General features: G+C 43.4%; 1 protein-coding gene across 6 annotated transcripts in view; it reads left to right on the top strand.

Moving 5' to 3' along the window:
- SEMA5A (semaphorin 5A) overlaps nucleotides 1-8,190 on the top strand; it is a 476,576-nt gene extending 468,386 nt beyond the window's left edge. For all 6 annotated transcript variants that reach the window (XM_089908674.1, XM_022581376.3, XM_089908670.1 and 3 more), the window contains one exon: nucleotides 1,453-8,190. In XM_089908674.1, the coding sequence (XP_089764800.1) occupies nucleotides 1,453-1,572 (120 nt within the window). In that variant the 3' untranslated portion in view covers nucleotides 1,573-8,190. The remainder of the gene's footprint in view (nucleotides 1-1,452) is intronic.
- The last annotated feature ends 8,501 nt before the right edge of the window (nucleotides 8,191-16,691 follow it).

The following is a 16,691-nucleotide window of genomic DNA, read 5'->3' as shown; positions in this document are numbered from 1 at the left end:
TGTTATAAAGACTATCTTCTAATAACTTTGAAGCATAATGACGTTTCTTCAATTCTGTGTAATGTTGATGCTGGTGCAATTGGTGGGGGGAGGTGATGCATTGTGTTAAATTTCCTGAGTGGGTGATTAATAACCCAGTGTTTCACCCAGAAATTTAGAGTGAATGACCAGTCTCCTTCTTGTTCTAAGGAAGAAAACGTGGAAAATGGGTGAGCCTGACAGATCTAGGTTTATGAGTCACTTACCAGCCAGGTAGACTTCTCCCAGGTATTCATACTAACTGAGCCTCCATTTTTTTTCTTGGTGAATTGGAGATAATGAGAATAAAGTGAGGTAAATTATACACAATGCCTTGAACACTGCCTGGCAAAATAAAAGTGGTTTTTATTTGAGGCATTTTGCGTCCTGGCTCAGAGTACAAGTTACTTACTTTTTTGAACCTCAGTTTCTCCATCTTTAAAATGGGTTAACACTATGTACTCCTGTATCATTGTTGTGATGTTTAAATGGACTAAGGTACATGAAGCCCAGCATCCAGCAAATAGTGGCTGTTGTTCTTACTGTGTCTACACAAGAGGTCAGGAATGTGGCTGGAAAGACATCACAGGCTCTTGTTACTGCACCCAACCTCCCCTACCACCCACGTGAATGCAGGGAGTTCTCATGAGCTAAGTTACTTTCATTTTTTTTCTTGTTTTTTTTTTCTCTTTTGTCCTTCCATTGCAGTATAGTTGATTTACAATACTGTGCTCGTTTCTGGTGTACAGCAAAGTGATTCAGTTATACATACATATTCTTTTCTGACTCTTTTTCATTATAGGTTATTACAAGATACTGAATCTAGTTCCCTGTGCTATACAGTAAATCCTTGCTTTTTATTTTATATATAATGGTGTGTATCTATTAATCCCATACTCCTCATTTATCCCTCCCCCACCTTTCCTCTTTGGTAACTGTAAGTTTGTTTTCTATGTCTGTGAGTCTATTTCTGTTTTGTAAATAAGTTCATTTGTATTGTTTCTTAGATTCCAGATATAAGTGATATCATATGATATTTGTCTTTGTCTGACTTACTTCACTCAGTATGATAATCTCTAGGTCCTTCCATGTTGCTGCAAATGGCAGTATTTCATTAAGTTACCTAAATTTTGATATTCCTGTTAAGTTGGTGGTTCTCCTTAATATTCTTAGGGAGTATTTGATGCCCTCTCTCTGCTATGATGGTTTCCTTTGAAATGCAGCACTGAGGATACAGGGGAACATCAGATATGGAGGAACCACGTATCTGGAGGGAAGACTATAAGTTATACTCTGGTTTTTGACTTCGAGGAGGGTCAGTGCCCCTAACACTTGCATTGTTCAAGGGTCAACTGTAATTGTCTCCTAACTATATTCTCTTTCTGAAATACTACTTACTGAATATTCCTAAATCTTCTATTTCATTTTTTACAGGCATTTAACAAAAACAACTTGATCTTAGAGGAAAGAAACAAATACTTCAACCCACATCTCACTGGGAAGACCTATTCTAATGCCTACTTTACAGATCTCAATAACTATGATGAGTACTAAGAGTTCTTCTATTTTTGGCTTCCTGTAACTGCCCCAGTTCCTCAAGGCCTGTGCTCCATGACTGCCCATGTCTCCAAGACTTCAGAGATGGAGTTTGGGTACATCTCAAGTGCATTTCAAGCCACTAGTGTCCCACTGCTGCCAAAAAGACACATTCTTAAAAGCAACAAAAATCTAATCGTGAAAATCTGGTCTACAATTCTTGATCATTGTTTAATGAGCCATGGTGTGCAGGGTTTTTTTATTGTGTTCAGTCCATTTTTCTAACAAGTCAGTTGTTTTCTTGAGCTTTTTCATAACTGTACCACCCACAATGGAAGGGGTCTTTAGAAATGTGAACATCTTCTTGACCTTGAGTGTAAATCTTCATGATGTCTTAATTCAAGAAATTAGGCACTTTATATGAGAGCCTCCCCACCTCTGCACGGTTTATAGTATTGATAAAATGAAGAATCTGAATGTGGCCATACAATGACTCACCATGGATCTCCATCTTCTCAATCTGGATGATACTGTGTGTGTTTGGACTTGGAATGCTTCTTGCCTGAGGTTACCCAGGGATTCAACCTGGCTTATATCTGCAAAGGTGATGGTATGTGGTGTGAGATGCTCTACCCTTGGTCTTGCTGCCATTACTGTATTGTCCCTGGGGTAGGTGAGTGTAAAGAGCAGAGGTACAGACATGATGAAGGGGGAACATGTTCTACATGCTGTCATGAAGCTCGCCTTATTCTGACTTGTGGATTTCATGGCATTTCAGGGAGCTCCTTGTCGCGCATCGGCCTTGTGGCCCACCTGTCTGGTCCACAGTAACATCCTAAAGAACCACTCTGTAAAATAACCACTTGTTTAGCATTTGGATAACAGACTCTACACCTCCCCTCTCTCTGCAAAGAAAAATCTTGAACATTCATGATACTGATGAAGAAAGTATTGAAAGGACTGAAATATAATTGAAGACAACTTTTTTTTATTTTCCATGTTACAGAAAGTATTGAAAAACCTGACATTTAATGAAAAGCAACTTTTTTATTTTCCGTCTCCCTGATAGAACTAATGTATGGCCATCAGCCCCTACCAAGAGGATTAATGATGTGTAAAGCTGGCTTTGTGCAGCTTGTTGCTGTACATATTGAAGGGCTCCCCAAGTACCAAGCGGTCATTTGCTTCCTCTAGCTCAGGTGAGAAGATGTTCAGCTCTGGTGCCTCTTGTTTTTGATCTCAGTGCTGCTTTGCCATCCATCCACTCCCACTTCTCCCTGCCTGGGGGCAGCAGCCTTTCAAGAAGTACCTTGAGAAGTCAGGGTGTTGGCAAGTAAGGATTTTAATGATTCCATGGTTCTGAGCTTCGATCATTCATAAGCATTTCAGGGTGTTATGATACTATCCAGAGGGGTCCCCAGGAGAAAAAAAAAACAGGGTAGATTACTCGCAAAAAACTGACGCATGACATACGGCAGTTGGTTGAATAATTATTGAAAGTAAGAACAAGATTGAAATTATTCATTTTATGCCTCTGGGTGTCGTGATAAAGGCCTGGGTGGACATAAAGACATGTTCTTACTGATAAATGAAACTTCAGATCTGGGAAAACTTACAGTGTGGGCATTGAGGGACACAGACTTTTAGCCTACATAGGTTGGTTAGGTTTTCACCCTATCCAATTTAAAGATTTGAAAGATCCTATGTTTAGTAATGAATGTTGATGAGTTCAAAATATTCTTATATGCCCAAATTTTCAGAAACGGCTCTACTAAAATTAAAGTCTAAATTGCAGTTGGGCTCTGGGAGGTCTGATAGATTTCAAATGAATGATTTTCCGGGTCTTTCCAGTGGGAAGTTCATGCTACATCTCCCGTATTCCTTGTATGCTGTATGAGATTGCTGTTTCTATGCAAAGTCCACACTTAGGAAGTGAAATTTAGCCAGATAGTTTTCTAATTTTCCTTGGGTTGGATTTTCATTGGATGCTTCAACCTGTCTCATCACTTTCCTATAAGAAAAATGTCCTCATTTGTGTAGCGTATTTTAGCCGTTTTTTTAATTCCTCCCCCGCAATATTTTCAAAGCTTAGAAGTTCATTCTCTTTCCCCTAGGAAAGAGGATACTGATATTTCAAAAAAGTATCACTGGACTTGATGGGAAATGCTTCCCAAATGACATCAAAGTTGGTCTTTAATCAATCTTGTGCAATGACTAGGGAAACCACCCTTCCCTACAACGGAATTTTCATGTTGTTGATTACATAAATCTTTACAATTATCACTGCAAAGAAATTCACTCATTTTTGTTCCCTGACACTCTGTTCAAAAGAAAATTGTTCTCCTCTCTCTCTCATCCTCCTTCCCTCCCTCCACCCCGCCTTCTTACTTAACAGGATATCAGTTTGTTTAGTTTTAGCTATAATCCAAGTATTTTAAGCATCTATGGAATAACTTTTGTTTTCCCATCAGCGTAGAGCTGTTGCTTATGTGTTTATGCTTCCCCTCCGTAGCCCTCATCAAGCCTCCATGTGATGGGCTTTCACATTGGTACCTACCACTTCTACTGGAACCTTCATAAAGCACCTCTTCCTTAGGCTGGGATGGTTGGGATTCCTGCCAACACTTGTCACCTTTTAAATTACTGTGTGATTTCTTCATTCTCTTTATCTTTTCCCTCCCTCCCTTCTTTCCTTCCTTCCTTCCTTCCTTCCTTTCTGGTACAAGCAGTACAGATAGAGACTAATATTTTAAATTGCATCTCTCTGAGCCTAACATCAAATGGCATTAATCACAGTTTAATTTCTAGGGTTATTTCTGGGTACAATTGAAGTTTGGCTGATTTTCATTAGGAAACTGGCTTTAATCTCACATTTAAATTCTTTGGAAGTGATTCCCCATGCTCAGTGCTTTCTCTAGACTAGACTAGTCACTGTTAATATCAACCCTGCAGTGCCACAGAATCCCTGCTCGCTGCATAGCGGGTGGCCTTCCCCAAATAGCTCTGAAGATGATGGCTTTGATGACACTGAGGGCTTTGTCACCCTGAATGAGATGGACTCCTGTGAATTCTGAGGTGCTCTGGGGGGCACAGGATCAGCCTCTGTTGCGTGAAGACCCAGCATCCCCAGACTTGGGTGTTTCCTTACCCAGTTGTCTGACTCGCTTTAGGCATGTTTCTGTGCTGCTGATCCTGGACGCTTATGGGAGGTTCTGAACTTCCCTGCTCCTTCAGAGACATTTCACTAAGCCTGTAGATTCTGACTAGAATCGGCATTAATACTGGGAAAAAAGAGGGTTCCCTGTGTGTGTCAAGGGTGGGCAGAGATTTTAAAGGAACTGAGAGGAGTAAAGGGCGAGTGGACGTGAGGACTCCCTGCCGTGAAGAAGCCTCTGTCCCCAGGAGGGTTCAGCCCATGGGCACGGCGTGAGCCACGGGTCTGGCCCCATTGACTCACCAGTGATGCAAAGAGAAAGGAAGCAAATGTGGGAGAAGGTGACCTTGAAAAGAAGGGTACCTGGTCCCTCCCAGCCGAGTGTCCTGGACATTCCCAGGTGGGGATCCACGATCCGCTTGCGCAGTCCTGTGGGCTGATCCCTGGATCTTGCAGGATCAACTGCCCAGAGTGCAGGCGAAGGTGCCTCTATTTCCTTATTTCTTTGCAAAAGGGTGAAATTAATGAGAATCAAAGCCTGTGTGGTGAGAGTTCCCACTGGAGACTGTGGTAGAGTTCGTGAGTCAGATGCCTTTCAAGTTATGGACAAAGTCTCAGCAGGGGAATCCCAGGGGCTACCTGAAGGGATGCTGTTTGTGTAACCACAGATCAAAGGAGATTTTATTAAAAGATATATCAGGTCTGCGTTCAGCTAGTCATTTTGTGTAAACACGTCCTTAATGCACATTGGAGGTGCAGCCTCCTTAGTGTCTGAATTTACAAATATCCCAGTGCCCCTTTATGAGATTTCCCTCACTTTTAGAATCAATCATGTCCATTACCCCAACACTGTCAAACCACTTTCAGCATTGACTTAGCCCTGCGGGCATCAACTTTCCTTAGCCCCAGGGTGTCTTTTATATTTCAGTGGAGTTTTCTTATGTGTGGCATTTTGGGGTAACTATATTTAATTCTGTCTTTCTGTTTCAAAAAGTGACTCTGGAACATCTATCCAGAGGCAACAGGTAGGGTAGCAGTAGTGGATGCCAAGCACTGAGTCTGACTCCAAGCTGCTGCTCTCCATGTGGCAGGGCTGTGCTTAAATCCCACAGCTCCAATAATCCTTGTCCGTGAAGGCAGGGAATTAAAACACCAACCTTAAATCTACTCATATGCAAGCTCTCTGCTCTTATTTTTTAAGATGATGCAAATTGGAGTACACAGATCTCATTGGCCATGCCCAGCGCATTTATTCCTTCTACTGTTTCTATCATTTCATGGTAATTTAGGTTGGCTTGGTGATTCATGTTGACATGACATTACCAAAATTGTTTAACTCTGATTACCTATCCTTAACTATTATCAGACACTAGAAAGCCATTCTGATCAATGGGTGTGAAGTGGGAGAACATTCATCTTGGCCTGAGAAATGTACAAAAGGGAATGCCAAATATTTCAAGTGTATTACCATGTAAGATAAAATATTTGGAGACCAGTGGCCATTGTGGAATTTATTTCTGCTGTTCTCTCCTATTGAAGTCATTAATATTAGTTGATTTAAAGATGTTTTGTAACTCTATAAATACAGAACCAATGCATTCTGGTTATCCATTTTGATAACCTGATAAAACACAAGAAAATATATTGCTTTCATCCTTGCTTATTTTCTCTTTTGGAAATTGAAAAGTAATGAACAAGACGTAAAGTTGGACCATTGGCAGGGATTTTTAAAATGACTATTCCATAATCTTTTTTATGGTTTTATGTTAAAGATGTGTTATAGATATTTTTGTAGCAGATGGATCAAAGTGGGATTTTTTTAATGATCATATGTTGCATCATCAAAAATTTGGTACATGTTTCAGAAGTGTTAAGAATGGCGACCTGTTCTCTTTTGAAAATGTAAGTTCACATTGCAAAGGGTCTAAGAGCATCATCAAAACCAAAATCAGAGCCTGACATGAATGTACTGTTCCTAGTGAAAGGTGTCTCATATAGTATTTTCAGAAGACCATATTAGTTTTGCCATAGAAAAGAAAAAAAGCTACCAAGCTTATTTCCCATGATTCAGTACCAATTCTCATTCAGGCAAACATGTTTTACTTTGTTGCCATGATGACAGTAACTAGTGAAATATACTTTAAGACCAGAAGGGAGAAAAATTGAGATAGAAAACCACTCTATGGTATTTCTTAAACTAACGTGTTGGATGGGCAATAGAATTCATTCCACCTCTTGCATATCAGTCAGAAATCTGGAGCCAGCAGTTCAAACACGATCCTGTACTTTCTCAGATTTTTGGCAACTTAATGCCAAAAATGGCCCAAATATTATAGTTCAAAATGATCCCCATTTTAGATAAATACAAGCTGGAGAGCAAAATCTGGATTCCAGAAAATCCAAACTATCCCCCTAACATGTCACTAAGAAAGAGCCTGATTAGTAAGTGCAGATGGTTTAATTTCCTATTAAAAGTGGCCAGTGCCTTGTTTAAGATAATGATTTATCATTTCATCTGGATATTATTGGTTGAAAGCAGAGGACTGATTGGCTATACTTTGAAGAAAATCATTCTTATATGCCTCTTTGAACTCAGGAATAGAAAATGAACAAGAAGCACATCATCGTCAGATGTGATTTCCACCCACACTGCGGCTATGATGCCAGAATGGGTGCCACGATGTGTTCAGAATTTAGGTGAACCCAGCCTTCCAGAAACTGACATCACGTTAATTTTACATTTTCCAAAAAACACCTTAACGTTCGTTCTGTAGTGGGAATGTCAATGGGATGCCTATAGAAGTTAGAGGGTTTTGTTACTGTCTGTCTTCAGGCAAGTCTGTAGATACAGGAAAATCAGACGTAGGCTGGTGATGACTGGCACAGATATGGTGAGTGGAATGAGAGCCAGCTAGAATATTACCTGCTGTTTGTTTGAACTCAATGTCAAACTTGCTTCATAAGTTCACAAAGTTTTCATTCTTAGTCTGGGTTAAGAAAGTTAACAGTGTTTCCTCTGCTAAATTTGATTCCTTTTCCCCTGTACCATGACTGTTGGCCAAAATCAGACTTGAACTTTTGCACTTTGGGAGAAAGCACACTATGAACCTTCAACACAAGCACCTACATCCACCACCAAAATTCTACACTGTCTGCAAGGGAAGTGCACAAAATCCAATGTAGGATTCTTCAAAAGTGTGTAACTAAATTTGTGTGTTTTGCCACTTGATGTGACTTTTGAAGATGTTATGAAATGTTAAATGCCTCATTCTGTGTTAATTTGCTGTTTCTGTTTTGTGATACAAAATAAACTTATTTGGGATTATTTCATTTTTTTTTTTTTCATGGAACCTTCTCCCGAAGCCACCTTGACCCCTTGGTAAACTTACAGAAAGTTACTGATCTTGAAATTAATTTTTAAAAGACCATATATATTAATCATAATGGAGCTTTCTTAGAATGAGGTAGCACTGTCTCCCCTTTATTGGAATGAGAAAAACAGAGCTTTGGTTGCCCTGTTGGAATGCTTGTGGATTTCTGGGTATTCCCCCTCAGGACCAATGGGGGATGGGGGTTTTTCAGCCCTTACATTTGACTTTCAAGGTTTCACTGGAAACCTTGTTGTTAAAAATGTGTAATACTGATTTCCAGTGGTCTTCATTTTTTTCCGTTTATCAATTCACTGGTCTTAAATGCTCACTTGAGAGCTGTCCAGGTCTATATCTACAAAAGTTGTTTAATGACACCTGGTAGATACACTGTTTTCAAAATCAGTTTAAGACACCAGCTGAGGCAGTGCAGGCAGGGTGCCCATTGCCCGCTGCCCTGGATCAATGTCATAAGTTTGGGGAAGTGGCGGGCAGGTGTCTCCCAACCAGTCAGCAGAAACCAACTCTCATGGGCTCCCAGCCTCAACTCAGAGGAAAACAGGCATATTTTTGAGCTGGTATCCCCGAAGTGAAAGTGTCCCGCTCACTCCCTGCTCTTGGCGAGTTGCCAGGTTCTATAACCCAAACCTCTGCATCTCTTATAAACAATAGATTCATGAAGGATGATCCCGAGTATTGCCAACAGTCCCCCAAGCTTCCTTCCATACCAGCCCCCTCTTCATCTCTATCTGCCAACATTTGGGGGACAAAATAAGAGAATCCTGATTATGTACAGTAAAAAATGTATTATATTTTTTGTACTTAAGCTTTATGTAAATAGTTTGTCTCATTCCATTGTAAGTTAGCATTGAAATAAATTCCACCACTTAGGAAACAATTTAGTGGCATTTTTCTTTGCGTAGCCTCAGTGGCCCCTGTGTCCCCAGATGTGCTGAGGCACGATCACTACTTGAAGGATAACGTTTCATTGGACTGAGACTGCAGACGACCTCTGGGGAGAGCCCCATATCACGCTCCTGTGTGATCAGATGCCATAGCCTCTTGTGTGGAGGCCAAGACAGGACCAACCAGCTTTGTGATGATTTTGTGACGCCGTGGACAACTTTTACAAGTATTTCTATGGGCAATAAGAAGTGTGTGCCAAGGAAAATCGATCAGGTTTTTCATTTACAAGGAGTTGGTAACCTGTTCTGCTGATGATCGGTTTGCTGTTATATTAAACTCGCCTTCTCCACAGCACACCATATTTCATTCTTCCTTGCATAAAACAAGGTTTCTCTACAATGAACTGCTATTAGCATGAACACAGCTAGAAGATGCCTGAAAGATGTATTTCAGTATTCATGATCCCATTAAATCTCCTTCTCTCTCTCCATATGTATACGTATATATATATACACACACACACACACATATATACGTCTAATATATACTCACATTCATGTAAATATAAACATACCTGTGTATAATTCCACATATATATAATCTCCAGTTAGCACAAAGCTGAAAGGCCCATTTAATATGGATACAAATATTAACATAATAAAATAAAGCTATACAAAAATATAAACTAGTGACGCATGTGGTAATGATTAAACTACTTTTAACCCCAACTAATGAAATATTAATTTTTAAAATCTGTCTTTACCCAGATGATCCAGGCTGACTACACATTAAAAGACTTCTCTGCTTTTGGAAGGTTGGCTGTCCTTTAGTGCTAAAAGGGCAGAAGAATAATTTCCTACAGACTTTTGGGGAGGTCTGTTTTTCCCGATTAGGCAGGCTGACAATCCAGGAGATTATTAGTTCTGGCTGCATATTAGTATTATCTGGGGACTTTAAACAAATATATGTCACCCAGACCCCATCTCAGACCAAATCAGTTTGGATTCTGAGTATCTGTATTAGATGAAATATTAAAATCTTAAAGCATTCCATGAAGAACCTACATTTGACTGTTAGTTTAGAAAATGAGTGGAATAAATGCGGTACCACAATTCTCTTCCTTGTGATGTTTTTTCTGAATCTTTGTATTTACAGTGATGTACTCTAATATTTAGACATTTCCACCCCATGCTCATGTATCCACCTCCTCTTTTTAGAATCTACTTCATTCACTCTTAACAAATACAATTGAAATGTTTAAAATCCCTTTCTGGACATATTTGAAATATACAATGTAAATTTCCATTTAAAGCTCCTCCTTGAGCCCAGCTTGTGAAGAATAGTAGGGATGATTGAATGTATTGACTGCACAACTGTAGGGAATTAATGTAAGAAGAAATTTTCCTTAAAATAGTATCTGAAACTATGTTTATTTTCTGGAATTGCACTTGTTTATACTTAGTTTACTTCTTTAAAGGAGTTTGTTTATAAAATCAAACAGAAAGTGATGTCTGAAATGGCCTTTCTCTCATTAATCGGCTTGACGTACATTTTCCTCTGGAGTATATGAAGCCCTCACCCAAACCCCTGCGATCACAATCAGAACCAGATCTGAAAACAACAGGAACACATTTGATAAACATTTGATAGTTCTGGGCAGTTCAGAGCTCCTTAGACCAGTTACTAAAAGTGTAACAGAGGAAACAAAGTCAAAAAGTAATAACCCTTTGTGAAATGATCCCTCATTGAGTACACAGGAAGTGCAAAAGTTCATCTCTAATTTCAAAAGCCATTATTAATATTTTGAAAATGAGTCTTACCATAAAACACAGAGAAAACTTTGCTGAACTATAACCCAAACCTCTGCATCTTGTATGAATAATAAATTCATATTATTTTTCAAATTCATATGATTCAAATGAATTCAAATCAAATTCATATTATTTTTCAATCTTAATGCATGTGCGCTCCACGATATTTGTCAGGTGTTTGCCGTGGCCTTTGCCAGAGGGTGAATTTTTCGTCACAGTGGTGGTTTTGAAAGCAGCTCTGTTGCCCCTTTCCTGTTTGCCCATTTCTCTTCCCCTCTAACCTTAAAAGAACCTAATTATAAGAGTGAGATCACTAAGCAACTGAAACTAACTCTTGACTTATGATCTCCTGAATGCTCACCATGTCTTGTCTAACCTGTTGATACTTTTCCTAGATAAAAAGAAGTAAGATTAGCTCTCTACCCCCAGTAGGCCCTGCTAAGCAGTCCTGCAGGCAGATCACTTGGGCAGGATAATGTCTGGAGAAAGAGTCAGCCGGTCTGCACGCAGTGGAGATGCAGAACCCAACCTCCTGCCTCAGTGGCTCACTGAGATTCTCCCCCCACCCCACCCCATTTTTCCCTTTAAAAACCAACCTGGCTGAGCGGAATCTTCGGAGTTCGTCTCAGGACACAAGTCCACCATCTCCCCAGCGCCTTTCCTTTCTACTGATTAAAGCACCTTTCCTTTCTGCTGACACTTGCCTCTCAAATTATTGGCCAAACCTCGGTTTGATTACAGTTTCATGGGCCACATTTCCTTAGAAAGCTGGGAGCAGTGAAGACAGCCACACTCAAGTGCTGTGCAGAGGTCTGTCCACAGGTCTCTTCCTCTTCAGTTTCTTCCGTCTTCCTCTCTCCCACCTCAGCACTGCTGTCACCTCCTTGTTCCTGCTACTAGATGCCTGAGACAGGCATCCCCTGGTGGCCAGGCATCGCCCTTCCCTGAGAGAAGCATGGTTGGGGGAAGCAACATGGTGCCAGGACATTCCCATCAGGAGGACAGATGGGCAGCCAGGACTAGACAGCCATCCAGTGGGAGGATTCAAGTGCACACACTTGCAGATCAGCACGGCAGCTGGAAAGTCCCCATTCTGAATCTAGGAGGTGCTCCTGTTTGCTGAAGAGACAAGGGAACACACACTCGTCACACTCGTACACAGGACAGCGGCAGGGGCTCCATTCTGAACTGGGAGAAACATTTTCCATGGGCTTCAAGTCATTCTAACCTAACTCTTTGTGACACATGCATTTTGTAGGACATATTCAGGATAGATCCCACTTTAAAGCATCTGAAGCTTATGTAATTTGAGTGTCTTTGAAAGAAAAGGAATACAAAATTCACACTATCAAGTCAAGGATGAAAATTAATGTTCATTCAGATTTAGAAAAGAAATCTGTACAAACTTCAAATTTAAAAAAATTACGACAGAAACTACATATGTAATAAATTGAAGAAAAATAACAGAGTACGTGTGTTAACTGCCAGACAAAAACTATTCTACTGAGAAAATAGAAAATAATTATTAATCAAGGTGGATTACCTTGTTATGTGTAACCACATGTAAAATTTTAGCATTTTTGTCAACATTTGGAACATTTCTAACAACTTCCCTTCAGGTACAAGCTAAGACAGTAGGATGATTACCTATGCAGACCAGCTTATGGCTCTGTGTTTCCAAATCTTTCTTCACTATTCACAGACTTGGGGGCTGTGCACTGCAGGACGGGCCCTCCAATGCCACATCTTTGTGTCAGCACATGGTGACATGACGGAGGGAGGTTGAGTGCTGCCACATCGACAACAAGACTCTGCAATAACATCACTTTACATGGAGGTGACTGCAAACCACGTGCACACTCTTCCCGAAGTCCAACTGAATGTAGTCCCCACCTCAGTTTCCCCACAAACCCTCCCAGAAATGCCCACAGCCACTCCAGTGCCCCCTACTAGAAGGGGAAATGTGATAAGGGGGTGGGAAATCAGGATGGAAAGGGAAAGGAGTCTTACATGCAGTTGAATTCTTTACCTGATCACATTTTAGAAAATCACTCATATTTTAGAAAACCACATGACATATGCAAGTGAGGGGATGAAGCATGTGCTCCATTCTCTCCATGATACTCCATCTCTGGACCACTAGGCACAAGGTCTGTGCTGGAAAAATGGGAGAACAGAGTTGGCTAAGACAGCTGTGCATTTGGATCCCTGATGACAGGGAGGCCGTGTTGGGCTGGGTTCAAACAGTGACTCTGTCCTTATGGCTGCAACCTTGGGGCTATTCACTTCTCTGTGCCTCAGTGTCTCATCTGTAAATGGAGATAACAAGAGCATCAATCCACCTTGTTTTATGGCACTTCATAGATACTGTGTTTTTTACAAACTGAAGGTTTGTGGCAACCCTGCATGGAGCAAGTCTCTTGGCACCATTTTTCCAATAGCATTTGCTCACTTGGTGCGTCTGTGTCACATTTTGGTAATTCTCACAAATTTTCAAAACTTCCACCAGCAAAAAATTATAATTCACTGAAAGCTCAGATGATAGTTAGCATTTTTTAGCAATAAAGTACTTTTTAATAAAGGTATGTATTTTTTTAGACATAATGCTATCACACACTTAATAGACTACACTATAGTATAAACATAGCTTTTATATGCACTGAGGCACCAAAAACTTTGTAAGACTGGCTTTATTGGGATATTCACTTGATTGCAATGGTCTGGAATCTAATCCACATCTCAGAGGTCTTCCTGTATTGAAAAGTCCTTTTTTTTTTTTTTTTTTTTTTGCGGTACGCGAGCCTCTCACTGCTGTGGCCTCTCCCGTTGGGGAGCACAGGCTCCGGACACACAGTCTCAGCGGCCATGGCTCACGGGCCCAGCCGCTCCGCGGCATGTGGGATCTTCCCGGACCGGGGCATGAACCCGTGTCCCCTGCATTGGCAGGCGGACTCTCAACCACTGTGCCACCAGGGAAGCCCCAGGATAACACTTTTGAAATGACTTAGTTTGCATTTCTGTTCCCAGTCTTCCTGTTTGTTTTCCTTGCTTCTTCTCCCCTTTGAGCTGAGGCTGGGCCGTGAGTCTCAGTGCTCCAGCCAAGGTGTGAGTGAGGAGGAAGCCACCAGGGGAAATCGAGTCTTCCTGGCGTCCAGTGCGACCAGGTGACACAGAGGTGCCCGTGCTCTCCCTCGATATACAGGGGAGTCGGGAGGGTCCCGGGCCTGCTGTGGTGAGAAGCAAGGGGGCCCCCGGGTTGGGCACAAGGTGAGGCGGGCAGAGGCGTGATGGGATCAGCGGGTGGGGGGAGGGAGGGCAGGACCGGGGCTCCTCAGCCTGGAAGCAGTCTCAGTCACAGCAGAGGCCACTGCCCAGGGAAACAGATGACTCTTGGGTGAAACTCCTTCTGTGAGTGTTTATCTGCTTTTGAAGGGTTTTAAAGAGAAGGCAGGTATCTTGGGGCGTCTTGGGGAGCACAGTTTTGGTGTGGTGTTGAGAAGCGGCATGAGTTGGGGAGAATACTGTCTCCCCCCGCTGTGTGCAGGCCCAGAGCTCTCCGTCCCCTGAGCGCTGGGTCTTGGGAATGAGAGCAGTGCCCTGGGCGAGACCCCTGCCTTTCCCCCGGGGTGGGGGGGTTGTCGAGTGGTAGCAACCGCAAGCAGAGGCAGCAGCGGAGGTGCTGATCTCAGGGAGGGCAGTGGGCCCAGGTGAGGAGAAGGGGCCCCTTCCTGTGGTGTGGCCACGGGTGCACGTCCTGCTGTTGGACACGGCCCGGGGCTCCCAAGGTCCTGGGGTGCAGGTGGCCGCGGGCCGAGCACCTGCGGAGCACCTGAGGGGCAGGCAAGGCCGAAGCACGGAGCCCGCAGGTGTCCTTCAGCTGCGGGAGCACATCTGCTCCAGCCCACCTGCCGTGCGTCACCTCCCAAAGGTACCCGGGCCAGAGAGTGCTCACAGGTAAACCAGATGTGCCTAGAAATGGGCGCGAGCTAGCTCCACATGCGCGGGAGGACAGCCTCGCATCGCCGTGCGCAGTTGGCAGCAGGAGTGTGGGACGGTGTGTGCATGATCACGACAGCACAGCCGCCGCACGTGCAGTGGGAGAAACGCCAGCGCCACGTGGGAAATGCCTGGCTTGAGGACGGCCAGCAGGACGGCGGCGTCAGGCATCTCAGTAAGTTCCACAACTGCCCGCACCCAGATGTGATTGGCCTTCATCGAGAGATGCCCAGATTCGGTGCTTTTCTCTTTCCTTCTTCCTCCTCCCATTCATCCATAGGTCCCTGTCCTCGCAAGAGGGAGACCGCGTGCCAGATCAGGTCGACTGACTGCATCCAAACACCTCATCCCTGGGGAGGGACCGGCACCTGCTTGGATAAACGTAATTCAACAAAATCATCCCTTTGACAGCAGCCAAATTTAAATACAAACCTACTGCTTCATAGGAGCAATCTCATCGGAAGATGCCTTCCTGAAAACGCAAACCTCTGTCTAAAGTTATGCAAAACTGGAATTCGTGAAGCTGGGGTGACTGCTGGCTCCTGGCTAGCAGGCCACTCTGCGGGCTGCTGTGGGCACAGGGGCGGCGAGGGGCTGTCAGATGCGGGGCAGCTGGGCCTCTGCTCGCAGCCCTGGGTGCCTGGAAGGAGGAGAGGCGTCAGGCTCTGGTGTGAAGTCGCCGGGACAGGGGAGGAGGAGACTCCTGAGAGATGGGGCCCTGCGGCCGCTTTCCCAGGAGGCGGGGACCGAGCAGAGGAAGGGCAGGTGTCACAATCAACAGCCTATGTCCAGGCAAAGCAGAGAGTATTAGCTGGTGAAAGCCCGAGGGGCTGCTTGGGGCAGTTTGCTGGGAGGCCGGGAGGAAGCAGTGTTTGAGGGGACAGAGCGTTTCTGTGGAGCCAGGTGAGAGGAGAGAGAAGTTAGAAAGGTCAGGAGGGGCCCGCCACAGACAGCGCTGGGAGCCTTTGTCAAAAACACAAACAACGCAAAATGAGTGGCCTTATTGTTTTGTTCGTTTTAAATTGTGCGGCTCCTTTCTCTTTAAAATAAAATTTATGTGAAGCACAATTAGAACAGTTAAGAGTGGAGCTGGTACGGCGAGGCGTAGAGAGACCTTCTTCCGAGCTCTCACCCATGGCCAGGGCCGCAGGTACCGTCCAAACTCCCAACCACATGGCTGCCTTGAGAAGAATCAGCGCCTGGAAGACATCACCGGGAAGGGATGGTCCTTTCATAGACCCAGAGGCGACAAACGCAGCACAGCTAGGGGAAAACGGCTTTGTGACCTAGAGGGAGAGAAAGAAGGAGGGAAGATAGGTGTGCTGAGAACACGGAAGGCCCCTTGGGCAGGGGCTGGGCTTGTGTTGGGCCCTCGATCCTTGGCAGTCAGCAAATGTCAGGTTGCCAGGCCTGGAGACCAGGACGCTCACCAGGGTGAGCTCTCAGTGCTTAGAAAATAGCCAGCCGTCCTGTTTATCTTAAAACCCATCACTGTGAACTTTACAATGTGGTCAGGTTATTTTCTGGAAGCTTTTCAGAAAACAATTTTCAAGAGTGTAATAAAATGCAAATGGGACCTAGGTAACAGTCAACCCTATTATCGAACAGTCTAAGAAGTTTTTTGGGCTTGTGAAGGTGATCCTTTAGTGAGACAATGGGATGTTACCCAGCCCAGGTGGAAATGCCCTTTGAATCTGCTTCTAGTATCTGAGGGGTGGCAGCTCACTCTCCTTGCCCAGCTTACTGTGGCTAATGGAAAGAAAAGGATAGATGCGTGGAAACAACAGAGAGGAAGGGATTAGGGAAAATATCTGGCGCGTCTCAATCCTACATCTCTACTGCCATAAGTGGGCATTGTCATTTACAAAATTTTGATAGCCTAAAACAAAAGCAAGTTAACAC

Source organism: Delphinapterus leucas, chromosome 3, assembly GCF_059928025.1.
Source record: "Delphinapterus leucas isolate spDelLeu-1000000601 "Yukka" chromosome 3, BTC_Dleu_Yukka2, whole genome shotgun sequence".
NCBI lineage: Eukaryota > Metazoa > Chordata > Mammalia > Artiodactyla > Monodontidae > Delphinapterus > Delphinapterus leucas.
The sequence above is the reverse complement of the archived record's forward strand: the minus strand, read 5'-3'. Positions and strand labels throughout refer to the sequence as shown.